The 19,993-nt window shown below is 44.9% G+C and overlaps 1 protein-coding gene across 1 annotated transcript in view; it reads left to right on the plus strand.

The window, feature by feature from the left end:
• Positions 1 to 19,993, plus strand: part of LOC147121657 (zinc finger protein 292-like) — a 216,510-nt gene that overhangs the window by 75,534 nt on the left and 120,983 nt on the right. Inside the window, exon 2 of the mRNA XM_085982085.1 lies at positions 12,356 to 12,510. Coding sequence (XP_085838211.1) covers positions 12,356 to 12,510 — 155 coding nt within the window. The remainder of the gene's footprint in view (positions 1 to 12,355; positions 12,511 to 19,993) is intronic.

Here is a 19,993-nt window from a genome sequence, read left to right on the forward strand (position 1 = left end):
CATGCTGTGTTGCAATACAGGGATGGATGAACTGTTGCAGTTGGGCTGCAGCAAGACCACGATAAATATCAGAAGCTGCACTCTGGATCCTGGGGTACCTGTGAGCATCATCACAGGATCCTACTCATACATATTTAGACATGCACCACAAAATAATGAGGAAGGTCTAATTGCAGAAAACGTGGAACTGAAGGGTCTGATTGAGGGGTGTGTGTGGTCAATATGTAGGTTTGCTATCTGTTGCAATTCAGTAAGAGGCCATATGGCCCCTCGAACCTGCTCCGCCATTCAATAAGATCATGGCTGATCTTCGACCTCAACTCCACTTTCCTGCACTATCCCCATATCCCTTGATTCCCCTAGAGTCCAGATGTCATATCTGAAATTGTGACTACAGAGGGATCAAACACCAAAAGTGGTGCTGCTGTTCGTTCCAGGGCTGGGGGATGTTGAGCTGCTTTGTACTGACCACAGGGTGTTGCAGTCAGGCCCAGACCATCAGCAAAAGATAACCCGTTCAGATGCTGGAGACTTGATGGCAAAGCTTCCCTACAGCAACAGCAGCCTCAAGAAGAACTAAATATGTACCATGAGAAGTAAGAGAGAGGAATAATATTTTTATAAATACTAAGAATAATAAGCTTTTCAGGTGGGAAGAATAAAGTGCTTGCACCTTGAGCTGCAAATCCACTGGAGGTAGAACAAAAATATTTTATATTTGGGAATGAAGTTTTGGGGAGCAAATTTGCTCACTTCTTGGGCAGAATTTGTAAAGTGCTGGGTAAATGGTTTGACATATCTAATTGCGTACCTTACCAATAGTATAAGATACAGGTTTTGGCTTTTCTACATGGGGTCAATCATGATGCATTGCTTCAGTAGATTTGCTGCCAAAGACACACTTTATGGCAACAACGATAACTTGTATTTATATAGCGCCTTTAATGTAGTAACATGTCCCAAGGAGCATTATCAATCAAAATTTGACACTGAGCCACGTGAGATATTAGGACAGGTAACCAAAAGCTTGGTCAGAGAGGTAGGTTTTAAGGAGTGTCTTAAAGGAGGATAATGGGGCAGAGAAGTTTAGGGAGGGAATCCCCGAGCTTCGGGCCTAGGCAGTTGAAGGCACAATGGAGCGATGAAAATCAGGGATACACGAGGCCAGAATTGGAGCAGTGCAAAGATCTTGGATGGTTATAGGGCTGGAGAAGGTTACAGAGATGGGGAGGGGCGAGGCCATGGAGGAATTTGAAAACAAGGATGAGAATTAAAATTTTAAACTACAGAACACAATTGCACTCACTAGATACTTACAGCTCTAGGTTCCTGGCTTGAAGGATAAACGTCAAAAATCCCCAAATAGATCCTGGAGTTTCTGTGGGCAATGATGCGGGAGACCTGCTAGTTTTATAATCAAATAATCTACTGTCTGCTTTATGAGACTAGTGGTTTTAGGTGGGAAAGCACAGTGGGATGGTCATCGGACCCGAAGGATGGCCGAGATATGAGCCGGGGAGGGGAACAGGATAGAATAAGCCATGAATGCTGAATCATTGGATGACGAGAGTCTGATTTTGCTAGGATTAGTCACTTTCTAGTTTTCATGGAGATTTTTTTTAAATTCATTCTCAGCATGGCATTTATTGTCCATCCCTAGTTGCCCTGAGAAAGTAGTGATACAATGGAGTGGGTTGCTAGGCCATTTGAGGACAGTTAAAGTGAGTGCCTTGACTCAGTGGTAGCACTCTTTCCTCTGAGTCAGAAGGTTGTGGGTTCAAGCCCCACTCCAGAGATTTGTGCTCATAATCTAGATTGGCACTTCTATGCAGTACTGAGGGAGTGCTGCACTGTTAGAGGTGCCGTCTGTCAGGTGAAACATTACACTGTAGCCCCGTCTGCCCATTTCAGGTGGGCGTAAAAGATCCCATGGCAATATTCGAAGAAGAGCATGGGAGTTCTCCCGGTGTCCTGGCCAACATTTATCCCTCAACCAGCACTTGAACAGGTTATCAGGTCACTATCTCATTGCTATATCTAGGAGCTTGCAATGTGCAAATTAGCTGCCGTGTTTCCTACATTACAATAGTGACTGCACTTCAAAAAGTACCTAATTGGCTGTAAAGTGTTTTAGGATGTCATGAGATCATGAAAAGTCCTATATAAATGCAAGTCTTTTCTTTTAAGAGTCAGCCATGTTGGTGTGGGACTTGTCACTTATAGGCCAGATCGGCAGGTTTCCTTCCCTAAAGGACATTAGTGAACCAGATGGGTATTACAACAATCTGACAGCTTCATGGTCACTTTAAAAAAAAAACTAAATTCAGATTCAGAAACTGCTGGTGGGATTTGAGCTCCCAATCTCTGGATTACTAGTCCAGTAGCATAACCACTACACTACTGTAACATACAATTGTGTGCTATTGGTATCTGTCTTTTTTAAATAAAACACTCTGATATGCCCAAGTAAATGCATGACACTCAAAAATAGTTTATGATGCAAGTCCTCACTTTACTCTTTAAATTTTTGTGTGCAGGATGAAATCACCTTTAGATGTTAGAAGGGGACATGGCTAGCTGAAGTGCTACTAAAATATTCCATGTAGTTACAGGGTAGAAAATTTTCATTTTTCATTTTCTCCCACTAGACACTTACCTACAGAAACTGCTAGTGCAAAAAGCACGGCTTAGACTGTGTCATTGGTCACAAATTTAAGTTGTATAAGGCTAGATCTAGTTTAGATGTCAGGAGGTGGTTCTTTCCCCAGAGAATAGTGAACCTCTGGAATAGGCTGCCATCTCGTGTGGTGGACGCGGACTCACTGAATTCCTTCAAGCGCGAGCTGGATTTTTTTCTTGCAGGAGATCGGTACTGCAGGGAATTCAGAGCCAAGAGTGGTGCTCTGGACTAGTTTCGATCGCCTAGATGGGTCGGCGAGAAATTTCCAGATTTTTTTCCTCCAAATTGGTCTGGGTTTTTTAATCTCTTTTTGCCTCTCCCAGGAGATCACATGGTTTCGGGTGGGGTGGAGAGTGTATATATTGTGATATACACAAGGTATTGCAATTATGTAGGACAGGCTCGAGGGTCTTTACCTATCCATCATTCGTGTGTTCGTATTACAGTATATTGACCCAAATTATCCTGTACCGCCTCCCCCCCCCCCCCCCCCCCCTCTCTCTCTCTCTCTCTGTGCCACCCCACCCAGCCTAAATGTACTGTAAGATGTCTGGCCATAGTTTAAATGTTAAATGAAAGCCATCACTTCAAAGCATTGCTTTATTTTAAACAGTGGGCTACCATTGTAATATTTGCTGAATATTATGTAGGGCGCTGTAGATTCAAGCAACCAAATGGCCTACTCCTGCTCCTATTTCTTATGTAATACTGTCTGTTTAGAGCTACAAAATGCAGTCTGCATACTGAGTCCAAGAGATTATAAAATAACTGTAAAATAGTTTTAAATTCTCCAAGTGTATGTAGTAATGCATAAATTTGTAATTGTACGAGGTTTGAGTCTATGATTAGCTCTATGGTAATTAGCTCTATAATGGATTCTACTAACTTTATTAAATCTAAAATGGATGCTTAGGGACTATGTCACCCTACAGCCATGCATCTCTTATGAGCTGCATTGTACATTTTATTTTATTGTGGACTGAATGTAAGCTGTTACAGCGTGGGCTTTTTCCAATATCCCTTTCCTATGCAAGTGGTTTGATGACCTCTCTAAGCAGATCAGGTTTCTTACAAACTTAAGCCTACGTCTTTATTCTATGTAGCACTGAGTTAGCTTGCCCCTGGTCTAACAATTAACCTTGATTGCGGTGGGTTTCTGATTGGAAAATGCATAGAATGCCCACTACGTTGCCCATCAATTTGGACAAAAGATATTACCATTAAACCACTCTGTACAGGCTATGTACTTTCTAAATTTACTCTTAAATAAAACTCAACAGGAGCAAAAATATGAACAAGATGGTAAATGACATAAAAAGAGAACTGATTCTGTCCATAGAAGGTTAATATACCCTACTCGGAAAGCTGCCTTTTTACAATTGTTTTGCATCAACCTACCCAGTCTTCTCTTGTTCCTGTCTGTAGTCTCAACGTGCACTTTTTTGGGAAACATTGCAAATGGGACTCTTGAGCCTCAAAATCCCACTGAGCCTGTTATGCCCTTGCCAGAACTTGCCTGGATATTTCTCCTGTGAAACTTCTGATCTAAAGCCACTTTTCCTTTTGAAGCAGTCAAACAAATAAAATGTTACAAAGAATTACATAGAATGTACAGCATAGAAACAGGCCATTTGGCCCAACTGGTCTATGTCGGTGTTTATGCTCCACACAAGCCTCCTCCCACCCCTCTTCATCTAATCCTAGCAGCATAACCTTCCATTCCTTTCTCCCTCGTGTGTTTATCTAGCTTCCCTTTAAATGCTTCTATCCTATTCGCCTCAACCACTCCCTGTGGTAGTGAATTCCACATCCTCATCACTGAGTAAAGAAATTTCTCCTGAATCCCCTATTGGATTTATTAGTGACTATCTTATATTGATGGCCCCTAGCTTTGGACTCCCCACAAGTGGAAACATCTTCTCTACATCTACCCTTTCATAATCTTAAAGATGTCTATCAGGTCACCCCTTGGGCTTCTCTTTTCTGGGGAAAGGAGCCCCAACCTGTTCAATCTTTCCTGATAGGTATAACCTCTCAGTTCTGATATCCTTGAAAATCTTTCTTGCACCTTTTCCAGTGCCTCTGTATCCTTTTTATAATATGGAGACCAGAGCTCTGCACAGTAAGAGGTAACAAGAGGGTTGATGAAGGCAATGGGTTGACGTGGCGAACATAGATTTCCAAAAGGCTTTCGACAAAGTACCCCTGTACCACATAATAGGCTTGCCAGCACAGTTGAAGCCCATGGAATAAAAGGGACAGTGGCAGCATGGATGTGAAATTGGCTAAGTGACAGGAAACAGAGAGTAGTGGTGAACGGTTTTTCAGACTGGAGGAAGGTATACAGTGGTGTTCCCCAGGGGTCGGTACTAGGACCACTGCTTTTCTTGATATATATTAATGACTTGGACTTGGGAGTACGGGGCACAATTTCAAAATTTGCAGATGAGACAAAACTTGGAAGTATAGTAAACAGTGAGGAGGATAGTGATAGACTTCAAGAGGACATAGACAGGCTGATGGAATGGGCGGACACGTGGCAGATGAAATTTAATGCAGAAAAGTGCGAAGTGATACATTTTGGTAGATAGAATGAAGAGAGGTAATATAAACTAAAGGGTACAATCCCAAAGCGGGTGCATGAACAGAGACCTAGGGGTATATGTGCACAAATCATTGAAGGTGACAGGGCAGGTTGAGAAAGCAGTTAAAAAAGCTTACGGGATCCTGGGCTTCATGAATAGAGGTATAGAGTACAAAATCGTGGAAATTATGATGAACCTTTATAAAACACTGGTCCGACCTCAACTGGAGTATTGTGTCCAATTCTGAGCACCACACTTTATGAAGGATGTGAAGGCCTTTGGGTGCAGAAAAGATTTGAGAATGATTCCAGTGATGAAGGACTTCAGTTACGTGGATAGACTGGAGAAGCTGGGGTTGTTCTCCTTGGAGCAGAGAAGGTTGAGAGGAGATTTGATAGAGGTGTTCAAAATCATGAGGGGCCTGGACAGAGTAGATCGAGAGAAACTGTTCTCTTGACGGAAGAGTCGAGAACCAGAGAACACAGATTTAAGGTGATTGGCAAAAGAACCAAAGGCGACAATGAGGAAAAACTTTTTTATGCAGCGAGTGGTTAGGATCTGGAATGCACTGCCTGAAAGGGTGGTGGAGGCAGACTCGATCATGGCTTTCAAAAGGGAGTTGAGTAAGTAGCTGAAGGAAAAAAATTTGCAGGGCTACGGGGAAAGGGCGGGGGAGTGGGACTAGCTGAAGTGCTCTCGGAGAGCTGGCACAGGTTCGATGGGCCGAATGGTCGTCTTCTGTGCTGTAACCATTCTAGTACTGTCAAGTGTGATCTAACCAAGGTTCTCTGCATGTTTAACATAACTTCCCTGCTTTTCAATTCTATCCTTCTAGAAATAACACCCAGTGCTTGGTTTGTTTATTTTAATAGCCTTATTAGCCTGCTTCGCTACGTTTAGTGATTTGTGTATCTGTACCCCTCTACCCCATTTAGACTCTTATTTTCTAAGGAGTATGTGGTCTCCTTATTCTTCCTACCAGAATGCACCACCTCACTCTTATCTGTTGACAGTGGGCTCCGGTACCAGTATTTTAAATTACACATGGGTCAGCCAAACGCTGCATCCATTATCATTGTGAATCCTTTATCATGTAATTTTGAGGACAGCTACCCTATCTTGGTCATGCAGTTAGAGTGCCTCTAGTCTGTAGTTTTGCCATTCAGTACCTGCTTGGCTCAGTTGGTAGCACTTTCATCTCTGAATTATTAGGTTGTGGGGTCAGATCTGCTTCGGGACTTAAACTGATACTTTAGTGCCGTACGATGAGAGTGCTGCCCTGCTAGAGGTACCGTCCTTCAAATGAAACATTAAACTGAGATCCTGTCTGCTGGTTCAGGTGGGTGGTAAATGCCCCATGGTATCATTCAAAGAGCAGGGAGTTTTCCAGCGAGTATACTTGCCTCAACCTACACCACCACAAGCAGATTAACTGGTCGTTCTGTTTGTGGGACTTCGTTGTGTGCAAAATGGCTGCTGCATTTGTCTATATAACAGTAACTGCGCAGTGTACTTCATTCTGTGTGAAGCAATGTTTCAGAGTCTTGGTAAGCTATTGTATAAATTAGTTTTACTCTCCTTTTAATCCTCATTATTTGAACTATGCAAAGTCAGAATTTACTATTTTTGTCAAATCATGTAATTCTCTATCTGTAGATATTGAAGTGTTAAACCAGCTAAGATTGCACACCATAGTGTGTACCTTCCCATGAGCATTCATATTGTAGGCTAATCTCAGGGGAATATTAATAGAATCTGTGCTATTGTCACCTATGAAAATTCAATTTGATCATAATTGACAGCCTTATCTTAAAAGGAATTAAGGATTTTAAACAGGTAGCTCTTGCTGTGTTCAGTTCTTATTAGATTTCTGAAGGTTGTTCAGACCGAACAACTCTGAGGATTTGGCTTGCATATTTCAAGTGACTGTTTTACCTTGAACTCTACAAGAAGAGAAACCTTGGTCTTTGGCCCCCCCGCCACAGATTCTGTTCCCTAGCCACCGACTCCATCCCCCTCTCTGGCCTCTGGCTGAACCAGAGTGTTGGCAACCTTGGCATCCTATTTGACCCTGAGCTGAGTTTCTGACCCCATATCCTTTTCATCACTAAGTCTGTCTACTTCTACCTCTGTAATATCATCCATCTCCACCCCTGCCTCAGCCCATCTGCTGCTGAAACTCTCATCCAATCTTTTCTTACCTCCAGAGTCGATTAGTCCGATGGCTGGCCTCTCATCTTCCACCCTCCATAAACTTGAGCTCATCCAAAACTCAGTTGCATGTATTGTAACTTACACCAAGTCCCGTTCACCCATCACCCCTGTGCTCACTGCCCCGTGTCCTAACTCACACCAAGTCCCGTGCACCCATCACCCCTGTGCTCGCTGCCCCGTGTCCTAACTTACACCAAGTCCCGTGCACCCATCACCCCTGTGCTCACTGCCCCGTGTCCTAACTCACACCAAGTCCTGTTCACCCATCACCCCTGTGCTCACTGCCCCGTGTCCTAACTCACACCAAGTCCCGTGCACCCATCACCCCTGTGCTCGCTGCCCCGTGTCCTAACTTACACCAAGTCCCGTGCACCCATCACCCCTGTGCTCACTGCCCCGTGTCCTAACTCACACCAAGTCCTGTTCACCCATCACCCCTGTGCTCACTGCCCCGTGTCCTAACTCACACCAAGTCCCGTGCACCCATCACCCCCTGTGCTCACTACCCCGTGTCCTAACTCACACCAAGTCCCGTGCACCCATCACCCCCTGTGCTCACTGCCCCGTGTCCTAACTCACACCAAGTCCTGTTCACCCATCACCCCCTGTGCTCACTGCTCCGTGTCCTAACTCACACCAAGTCCTGTTCACCCATCACCCCCTGTGCTCACTGCCCCGTGTCCTAACTCACACCAAGTCCCGTGCACCCATCACCCCCTGTGCTCACTGCCCCGTGTCCTAACTCACACCAAGTCCCGTGCACCCATCACCCCCTGTGCTCACTGCCCCGTGTCCTAACTCACACCAAGTCCCGTGCACCCATCACCCCTGTGCTCGCTGCCCCGTGTCCTAACTTACACCAAGTCCCGTGCACCCATCACCCCTGTGCTCGCTGCCCCGTGTCCTAACTCACACCAAGTCCCGTGCACCCATCACCCCTGTGCTCGCTGCCCCATGTCCTAACTTACACCAAGTCCCGTGCACCCATCACCCCCTGTGCTCACTGCCCCATGTCCTAACTTACACCAAGTCCCGTGCACCCATCACCCCCTGTGCTCGCTGCCCCGTGTCCTAACTCACACCAAGTCCCGTGCACCCATCACCCCCTGTGCTCACTGCCCCGTGTCCTAACTTACACCAAGTCCCGTTCACCCATCACCCCCTGTGCTCACTGCCCCGTGTCCTAACTCACACCAAGTCCCGTGCACCCATCACCCCTGTGCTCGCTGCCCCATGTCCTAACTTACACCAAGTCCCGTTCACCCATCACCCCTGTGCTCACTGCCCCGTGTCCCAACTCACACCAAGTCCCGTTCACCCATCACCCCTGTGCTCACTGCCCCGTGTCCTAACTCACACCAAGTCCCGTGCACCCATCATCCCTGTGCTCGCTGACCTTCATTGGCACCCGGTCCACCAATCCCTCAAATTTACAATTCCCATCCTTGTGTTCAAATCCTCCATGGTCTCAACCCTCCCCATCTCTATAACCTCCTCCAGCCCTACAACCAATGTTCCTGTTTAGCCGCGCAGCTGTCTGAAGCCCCCGCGCAGGCCGCTTGCTGGTTTCTCGATGAAAAAACTGCGCATGCACAGAAGTTTGAATGGGTCGCGCACCCAAAAAAACATTAGAGGGAATATTGCCTACAGCCACGCAGAACTCATGAGTTCCTGCAACTCTGGCTTGTTATGTATCCCCCACTTCCTTCGCCCTACCATTGGCAGCTGTGCCTTCACCTGTCTCGGCCCTAAGCTCTGGAATTTGCTTCCCACACCTTTCCGCCTCTCCTCCTTGAACTCTACCCCTTTGACCAAGCTTTTGGCAACCTATCCGAATCTGTTTCGAATGGCACTATTTCGAAAAAGAGATGGAGTTTTCTCCCCAGTGTCCTGGCCAATATTTATCCCTCAAGCAGCACCTAAAAACAAATGATCCGATCATTAGCAAATTGCTGTTTGTGGGAGCTTGCTGTGTGCAAATTGGCTGCAGCGTTTCCTACATTACAACAGTGACAACACTTCAAAAGTACTTCATTGGCTGTAAAGAGCTTTGGGATGTCCTGTGGTTGTGAAAAGCGCTATATGAATAGTACGTTAAGAACATAAGACGTAGGAGCAGGAGTAGGTCATTCGGCCCCTCGAGCCTGCCCCGCCATTCAATAAGATCATGGCTGATCTGATCTTGGCCTCAACTCCACTTCCCTGCCCGCTCCCCATAACCCCCCGACTCCCTTACCTTTCAAAAATCTGTCTATCTCCACCTTAAATATATTCAATGACCCAGCCTCCACATCTCTCCAGGGAAGAGAATTCCAAAAATTCATGACCCTCTGAGAGAAGAAATACCTCCTCATTTCTGATTTAAAAGGGTGCCCCCTTATTCTCAAATTATGCCCCCTAGTTCTAGATTCCCCCACAAGGGGAAACATCCGCTCTGCATCTACCCTGTCAAGCCCCTTCAGAATCTTAGATGTTTCAATAAGATCCCCTCTCATTCTAAACTCCAATGAGTGTAGGCCCAACCTTTTCTTCATAAGACAACCCCTTCATCTCCGGAATTAACCTCGTGAATTGTCTCTGAACTGCCTCCAATGCAAGTACAGGAAACTTTGGTTTATCCGGAGGTTATATGTCCGGAATACTCGATCTAACGGCAAAAATCAGGAGCCGTTTTCTATACGTTTTTTTAGTTCTCGTTGCTTTTTTTTTCCCAGTCAAGCACTGCAAGGTCTGTAGTTATAGCAACAGCTTCAGCTATAGACGCTTGCAGCTGCAGCCGACTGTTTTGAAGCTGTTGCTAAGCAACAAGGTTTGTTGATTCACACGGAGCTTCTCAGTTCCGTATGTTTAAACATTAACTCTGGTATGTCCGGCACTTTTGATGTTACGGCACCAGCTCGGTCCCGTCAGTGCCGGATATCAGAAAGTTTCCTGTTTATCCTTCCTTAAATAAGGAGACCAAAACTACACTCTGTACTCCCAGATGTGGTCTCACCAACGCCCTGTACAGTTGTAACAGGACTTCCCTGCTTTTATACTCCATTCCCTTTGCAATAAAGGCCAACATTCCATTACCTTCCTAATTACTTGCTGTACCTGCATGCTAACTTTTGTGATTCATGTACAAGGACCCCCAGATCCCTCTGTACCTCAGCTATAATAATGCAAGAAGTTGTTGTTTCATTATTGATTAGTCTGTTTCGAGAAAGATTGAGGCTTGAAAAGGGTAAATCCATTATAAACCCACTGACTCCCAGAGCTACCTGGACTACACTTCCTCCCACCCCGCTTCCTGTAAGGACTCTCTTCCATTCTCCCAGTTTCTCTGTCTCCGCAACTGTTCTGACAATGCTGTCTTCCATACTAGTGCTTCCGATATGTCTTCCTTTTTCTTCAACTGAGGATTCCCCTCGACTGTGTCCATTCCATTTCCCGCACTTCTGCTCTCACCCCTTCCCCTCCCTCCCAGAACCATAATAGGGTTCCCCGTGTCCTCACCTTTCACCCCACCAGCCTTCACATTTTCAACGGATCACCCTCCACCATTTCCGTCACCTCCAGCATGATTCCACCACCAAACACATTTACCCCCCCCCCCTCCCCACCCCCCCTTCAGCATTCCGAAGGTACCGCTCCCTCCGTGACACCCTGGTCGACTCCTCAATCACCCCCTCCCCTTCCCACAGCACCTTAACTGTGCAAGCACAGGAGATGCAACACCTGCCCTTTACCTCCTGCCTTCCCACTGTCCTTGGCCCCAAATGCTCCTTCCAGGTGAAACAGCGATTTACTTGTACATCTTACAATCTAGTATACTGTATTCGCTGCTCATGATGCGGTCACCTCTACATTGGGGAGACCAAACGCAGATTGGGTGACCGCTTTGCAGAACACCTCCATTCAGTCTGTAAGGGTGACCCTGAGATTCTGGTCGCCTGTCACTTTAATTCGCCACTCCACTCCCACTCTGACGGAGGTCCTCGGCCTCTTACACGGTTCCAACGAAGCTCAACGTAAGCTCGAGGAACAGCACCTCATCTTTCGATTAGGCACTTTACAGCCTTCTGGACTCAACATAGAGTTCAACAATTTCAGACTACAACCTCAGCCCCTATGTTTTCTTTTTTCTCTCCTGTGGCAGCTGTTGATGATTCTGCCATTCCTATTTACACCTCATCTAGAGTCCTCTTTTGTTTTTTCTTTTGCCTTGCGCCATCATCCCTTTTGTCTTTTAATGTCTCCTGCTTTCCATCCTATCACAGACCTTCCCTTTGTTCTTTCCTCCCCTCCCCCCTTTCCCGGCCCCTACACTTGCTTAAAGATCTGTTACATCTGCAACTTTTTCCAGTTCTGACGAAGGGTCATCGCCCTGAAATGTTAACTCTGTTTCTCTCTCCATGATGCTGTCTGGTCTGCTGAGTGTTTCCGGCAGTTTCTGTTGTAAATTAACTTGTTATGGATTGTGTTTTTTACATTTTTATATAAGCTTGTATGCCTCCTAAGTTTTCTGTAGATTGTATAAATAAAATTGATGTTTGTTGTTTTTCCTGTGCACAGCTAGTTTAACGTGATATTTTCAGTAGCCTACTAGCTTGATGACGCAATAGGAATGCAGTGTAAATTCCAATGCACAATTTAGTTCAGTTATTTAATTGTTCAACCCAGACAGTGTTACCTCTGGGAGAACAAAAAGCAAAAGATACAGATTTTGTATCATAGAGGGGTAGAATCTGCTCATGGAAAACCAACAGACATTTTGAAAGAGAAAATGTTTGGAATGCCTGAGCAGTTAACAACTGGTGTTGTGCATGATCAGAAATAAACTTTGTGTATCACGATGGCCTCGAAACACTGAAATTTTAACCTTTCTTTCCAGACACTCATACAGTATGCTGGGAAGTGGAAAATCTCTGAAGATCCTTTGCCTTTGTTGGAAGTGTACACTGTGGCCATACAGAATTATTCCAAAGCACGGCCTTGCCTCACTGCCGAGTGTGAGAATGTATGCTTTGTACTTGACCGACTAGCACTGTAAGTACTACCAGCAATTTCAATCTACACAGGAGACTAGTTCTGTAATCTGTGGGTAACTTTTACATCTCTCTGCCTGATATTTAGGCAGAAAGTCTCGCAACTGAAATTGTATACATTATGTAGAACAGTCTCTGATTTATATATTTGAAAGTTAGATCTATGAGATGTAATTAATTAATTTGTGAACTAGACTATTGGGGGTGGGGATATGCAAAATATTCAATCTTGCCCCATGAGCTTGGAGTATTAACAAGTGACGTGCTTCTATATATAAGCCATCTCTTCCATGCTCCATCATTCCTCAGTTATTCTAAATGTTTAAAAACTTTGTAATGCCACCATTTTCCATTTTTTTAATTTTCAGATTTTTTTCTTATCTACTTTTCATTTGCGCAATGGTGGTAGAATCACAAAAATACATTCCATCCACTGAAATTTTTTTATGTAAGAAAAAAAAATCCCAAGAGCAGACTGACCTGATACTTAAATATGTAATGTCTTGAGTCTCAAGTCTTGCATGCAACGCACATCAAGTATTCAATATGTCTGCAGCGCACAAGAATCTGTTGAGCTTTTTCCAATTAATTCTGACACAGCCAAATCAGAAAATACTTCACTATCCACTTCACTGTCTCTTGCCACCCCACTCTCAAACTTCGATACGATTATCTTCTGTCTCACCATGAGCAATGACACAAAAGATCCACTGGTGTGTTACCAGGCTGGGCATAGTTCAGCCATTAACCCATTGGCTGCATTTGCTTCCAGGCTAGATGGAACAGCAGACCCCACAGGATCACGAATAGAGGGGGTGGGGGGGAACGGCAAATTCTGAAAATCTGAAATGAAAACACAAAATTCTGCAAATGCACGTCACAGTGCGCACTAGTCAGTATCTAATAGAAATAAATGTTGCAGGCATCACCCTTCATCAGAACTGTACAAAGGATTATACTCGAAAGATTAATGTGGCTTTTTACTGACTGACCTGCTCTGTAATCCCAGCATGTTTTTTTTTGTTTGAGGATCACAATTGTGACTATCTTGTGTGCTATCTTGAAAACTGGGTCATACTACAGGTGGGTAGGCATGTGCAATGCAACCTGTTCAGCTCAACTTGGCTGCTATGCAACGATAGCAGAACTGCTTGATTCCATCAGAATCGAAAGTCCAAATCCACTTCAATTGTTGCTTCCTTTAGTTAGTTCCCCTGTCACGTGGTTGAGTTAAAATGACATTGAAGGTTGGAAATGAGTGGATCAATCTCCTAATTTATGGCTTAGATTAGATATTTCAATGATGGTAAGGCTTTTTTGTTGTAATTCTGTGGTATTTCTGCTCTTTTTGTTGAACTATTAGCAAGTTGTTTATCTTGCCATTCACAATCTGGTAATACTGTTGGGAATGAGCTGCTTTTAATGGTAATCATCACTATTGTTTCATTATCTCCTTTTATCCTAAATGTTGGCTTGTACCATCCAGCCTGCAATATTTCCTAATGCTTTTATTTCCCATTGGCTTTTAAAGCTTGTTTTTATGTGTATCTGTAGAAATTTGCTGCAGTGCAGAGCAATGCTCAGTTTAGCCCATTGAAGCATGGAATACTAGTTCGATATTAAAAAACCTTTACTCAACAGCCTGAATGATTTTAAAAGCACCAGCTTGATTGCTTCAGCATGGTCTGGATCTTTTTCAAAGCAATAAGACAAGTTGGAAAATTTGGCTTTATTAAACACAGCTGTTAAGTATATCCCAACAAAATGAAAATCTATTGTACAAAATCATTTGGCTAGTTTAAAAAAACTGCCTAACAAGGATTGAATAATGGTATGCATGCCTTTTTCAGCAAAAAATATGAAATAATTTTAACAGCAAGAGATTTCTTACAGATGTACTTTCTCTTTTGACCTTGACTTTAAAGGATGGACCTTGTATTCAGACTCAAAGGAAATTGATGCATCTCTTTGTAAATGAATTTTATACATTTATTGGTACTGAAATTGAATTTCTGTGACGGCGTATTTGGAGTATGTCGTCATAATCCCTTCGACATGCCCTGCAAGTTCCGCATTTCCAGAACTTGCGGCCTGTCAACATACGTGTTGACGTAGGTGGGGGGGTCCGAAATGGCCCAGTGACTGGCCAGCAATTGCCTATGTAAGTCTTAGAGTTGATGCAAGCAGGCATCAGCGTAAGGGGGTATCTAAGCCTTAAATTAAATATTTACATATCCAAAATTATGCACATACACTTTATTAAATGAATTTATGCAAATATTAGCCTGGATTACAGTTTTAATGTGTGAAATTATCAAAAAATGAAATTTTTATTGAGTTTGGTAGAATGAAGGTAATTATGATTAAAATTAAAATTCCATTAATTGTATCATTTTTACATTTCCAGATTCCATTGCATGTCATATGGGGATTTCCTTGTAAATGACTGCAATGGAATCCTCCTTTGTCATTGGAGGACCGGGCCCACATGATCCCAGGTACATTTCCAGACCGCCTGGGATCCGTGGGCCATTACGCTGCCCTCCGCCTGGAATCCAGTGACCGCAACTCTTTGCAGCCTGGGCGCCAGCAGGTCATTTCGTAAATGTTTCACGGGTGGGAGGTGTACTCCAGAGGTACGCCTCCGACCGCAATTTCTAGGCCAATATTTGTAGTAGCCTTCTACTTAACACAAAAGTTGTCAAAGTTGAAAAAGTCTAAAGAATTTCAAAGTGTTAAATTGTAAAAATGTGGAGAAGCTGTTGTCTTTTAACTTTTTAACTTGCCATCATTGCATTTGAAAAGACTGTAGGAGATGACCAGCCTAGGGTTAACACTAAGGCACAGTGTATCTAAATGAACTGAAAATATGTAGGAGTCAAATGTTGGCAAATATGGCTGTGCTGTAATAAGTCTACTGTTGCCGCTTTCAGCTTGTCACTCCTCCCCTCCCTGATTTAACTTCTCATTTTAAGCTATATGTTGTTTTGATTTCTGTCCATTCTCTCTGAAAAGTCCCAGATTTAAAAAAAAAATCCTACTATGCTCTTAACGTTCCAGTTTCTGTGCAAACTTTTCTGGGGCTAAGGAGTGTGTTGCCATTTGGGCCATCTTGCACAGTATCACTTAATTGCACACTGTATTTGAGAAATTTTACCTTGCATTTACACCAATTGTGTGCAAATTCTCTTCAACTGATTACGCTGCATGGGTGTAGCACTCTTGGTGAAAATAAATCACTTCGAACTTTTGACTAAATTGCTTGGTTCATAAAGTGTTGATTTAAATCTAAAATATTTTTTGAAACATGGCTGGTGTGATGAAATGTACCAAATATATCCCAGCACAGTTTCAAAATACTGTACCTTTTTTGGGCACCTAAACCTTTTGTCAACTAGTCTAGCCTGGAACTATATTCTGGACTGCTTTTAGCCCCGTGCCCACTGCACTCCCAGAAGTGTGCTCTGAGCTCAGATATCCCATTCACTACCATTATTTCCCAGATTTAATTTCCTTCCTCGTAGGCCACTGCCCATTCTCAGGGCTATGACCTACAACTCACTCTCCCAGCTCCACTTTCTTGCTCTCTGGCACACCATCTCTGGTTCGCTTTCATGCACATATGTTGCAAGATGACGCCAACAGCTGTTGCCACCCAATCCTAGCATATCTTGCGTCCATTTGTCTTTGTACATGTTAGAGAGATAGCTACTGAATACATCAGTAATAGCATGTGTGAGAAACCTTGTGGATGTACAGAAAAGAGAAGGAACAAAGAAAGAAAGACTTGCTTTTATATCGCGCCTTTCACGACCACTAGACGTCCAAAAGTGCTTTACAGCCAATGAAGTACTTTTTGAAGTGAGTCATTGTTGTAATGTAGGAAACGGGGCAGCCAATTTGCACACAGCCATCTCCCACACACAGCACTCTGATAATGACCAGATAATCTATTTTTGGTATGCTGATTGAGGGATAAATATTGGCCAGGACACCGGGGATAACTCCCCTGCTCTTCTTCCAAAAGTGGCCATGAAATCTTTTACGTCCACCTGAGAGAGTAGACGGAGCCTCAGTGCTGCACTGGGCGTGTCGGCCTAGATTTTTGTGCTCAAGTCTCTGGTGTGGGACATGAACCCACAACAGAGATCAATAGATTTTTGAACTCAAAGGGAATCAAGGGATATGGGGATCGGGCGGAAAAGTGGAGTTGAGGTTGAAGATCAGCCATGATCTCATTGAATGGCGGTGCGCGCTTGAGGGGCTGTATGGCCTACTCCTGCTCCTAATTTTTATGTTCTTAGGATAGTGTTTAAATAATGGCATGTTGCAAGTGAACATGGGGGTGATGAAAGGAGAAGACCGACCTACTAAAGAATGAAGGAAGTAATGAGAATGAGTTGGGCACAAACAGATGCAGACACCACAAGGAGAAGAAAGTATGAGATCCACACAGAGGTTTGGCCACCCCACTACAGGAAAGATATAAAAGAAATAGAAAAAAGCGTAGCTTAGATTTACTATGATAAGTTATTTATGATAGGAGACTTGAGAAGTTGGGGCTTTTTTCCTTTGAAAACTCAGAAGGTTAAGGGTTGACTTAATAGAGGTCTCCAAGTTTAGGGGTTCTGATGAGGTAAATCGTAATGGATTGGTTCCACTGGTTGATGTGACAGTAATGAGAGGGCTCAAATGTAAGATAATTGGAGGAAAAAAGGGGATGTTAGGAATGTGATGCAAGTGGAGAAGAACCATTGATTCAGCCTTCTTGAGCCAAATGGTTTGTTTTTGTGCATTTAATGTGGGGGAAGGAGGGGGGTGGGGGAAAAGAGAGAATGAAAAAAGATGGAAGACATACAATGAGGGACCTATCTGATGCTGTTAATTTATCATTTCCAAAATCGTTCCCACTGCTATCTGTACTAATTGAATATTCTACAGATCAAAATGCTCTCTAGTTTGGAAGGACAGAACTCTATAGTTGCACTGTTGAATTTGTTTTCCCATTTCATGTGGACATGGAATGAAAATGCCACCTGCCCACCATTATGCTTTACTGAAATCCTGGTAACCACATTATCCTCTTAATGTTTTTTCTCTTCCCCCGCCACCCCCCCCCCCCCCCCCAAAACAACATTAGACTGAAAGCAAGAGCATTTATATAGCTTTCACGACCGTGGACATCCCAACGTGCTTTACAGCCAATTAAATGCTTTTGAACTGTAGACACTGTTGTAATGTGCACGTCAGCTGGATCATCTATTTTTAGATGCTGGTTGAGGGATAAATATTGGCAGGGCACTGGGAGAACTCCCCTGCTGCTCTTCGAATAGTGCTGTGGGATCTTTTACATCCACCTGAGAGGGCAGATGGGGCGTTGGTTTAACGTCCCAGCCAATAGATGGCATCTTTGGCAGTGCCCCCCCTCAGAACTGCACTGGTGTCTCAACCTGGATTATAGGCTCAAGTCCTGGAGTGGGCCTTGAACTCACGACCTTCTGACTCTGGTGAGAGTGCTACCACTGAGTCAAGGCTGATACCTAATGATGAAAAGAGCCACACAAAGAAAGTTCAAATTAAATGAATTGCTGTGATTGTCCCTTGAGGAGGCTCAGCCCTGCTGTGGAAGAGTATTGAATGTTTTAATTGAGAAAAACTCAACTGAAGTTTATCATTGTGACTTCTTGATCTCGAAGGTGGTAATTTGGTTGCAGACTGCCATGCATTTCAGCAAGAATTTGACCTGGAAAAAAGTTACTGGCCCTAGAAATGTGGATATGCTATGTAAGAACACTTTATCAAACAAAAGATGCAGAATTCAGCTCAGACGATTTAAGGAGTGGTGATGGGAGTCAGAGAAAACGCATCAGTAAATCTGCATGCTGCATTTGTCTTGCCAATGATACAGTACTGACTTCTAGTCATTAGAACAGTTTAATAATCTGAAAGGCACATTAATAAGTTAAATTGTGAATGGACCAAAACTGAAAGCATTTCATGACACCTAGGTCAGTCTGCGATATCCTTCAGGGCAGGACCAAATGGAACTCTGCCAGATATATAACTGTATAAGTAGTACCAGTTTTGACCATTTCCATCCAGTTGGATGTGGTAAATTAATTTTGGTTTTCATTCAATATATGCAAAATGAAATTCGGTCAAAACTTCAAATGAAAATTGTTGTAGTAGACTGATTTATTTCTTTACTAGCTGGAGTGCCCGGCGGTGCCGAGGCTTTTTTGAGGGCATGTTGTTGTTGGAAGAGAGAGAGAGCGAGCGACTGGGGGGAAGAGAGCGAGCGACTGGGGGGAAGAGAGCGAGCGACTGGGGGGAAGAGAGCGAGCGACTGGGGGGAAGAGAGCGAGCGACTGGGGGGAAGGCTGAGAGCGAGCGAGAGACTGGGGGGGAAGGAGAGAGCGAGAGAGAGACTGGGGGGAAGGAGCGAGCGAGAGAGAGACTGGGGGGAAGGAGCGAGCGAGAGAGAGACTGGGGGGAAGGAGCGAGCGAGAGAGAGACTGGGGGGGAAGGAGAGAGACTGGGGGGAAGGAGAGAGCGAGAGAGAGAGACTGGGGGGAAGGAGAGAGCGAGAGAGAGACTGGGGGGGAAGGAGAGAGCGAGAGAGAGACTGGGGGGAAGGAGAGAGCGAGAGAGAGACTGGGGGGAAGGAGAGAGACTGGGGGGAAGGAGAGAGCGAGAGAGAGAGATTGGGGGGAAGGAGAGAGCGAGAGAGAGAGACTGGGGGGAAGGAGAGAGCGAGAGAGAGACTGGGGGGGAAGGAGAGAGAGACTGGGGGGAAGGAGAGAGCGAGAGAGAGACTGGGGGGAAGGAGAGAGAGAGAGAGAGACTGGGGGGAAGGAGAGAGAGAGAGAGAGACTGGGGGGAAGGAGAGAGAGAGAGACTGGGGGGAAGGAGAGAGAGAGACTGGGGGGAAGGAGAGAGCGAGAGAGAGACTGGGGGGAAGGAGAGAGCGAGAGAGAGACTGGGGGGAAGGAGAGAGCGAGAGAGAGACTGGGGGGAAGGAGAGAGCGAGAGAGAGACTGGGGGGAAGGAGAGAGCGAGAGAGAGACTGGGGGGAAGGAGAGAGCGAGAGAGAGACTGGGGGGAAGGAGAGAGCGAGAGAGAGACTGGGGGGAAGGAGAGAGCGAGAGAGAGACTGGGGGGAAGGAGAGAGCGAGAGAGAGACTGGGGGGAAGGAGAGAGCGAGAGAGAGACTGGGGGGGAAGGAGAGAGCGAGAGAGAGACTGGGGGAAGGAGAGAGAGAGAGAGACTGGGGGAAGGAGAGAGCGAGAGAGAGACTGGGGGGAAGGAGAGAGCGAGAGAGAGACTGGGGGGAAGGAGACCGCGAGAGAGAGACTGGGGAGAAGGAGAGAGAGACTGGGGGGAAGGAGAGAGAGACAGAGAGACCTGGACTCAGAGCCCGGTGGGTGAAGGGCGGCCGCCATTTTGTGAGGTCGGCGGGACGGTTGAGACTGCGGGGAAGGGCT

Source organism: Somniosus microcephalus, chromosome 3 (assembly GCF_052327205.1).
Source record: "Somniosus microcephalus isolate GS21.2 chromosome 3, FLI_Smic_1.0, whole genome shotgun sequence".
NCBI lineage: Eukaryota > Metazoa > Chordata > Chondrichthyes > Squaliformes > Somniosidae > Somniosus > Somniosus microcephalus.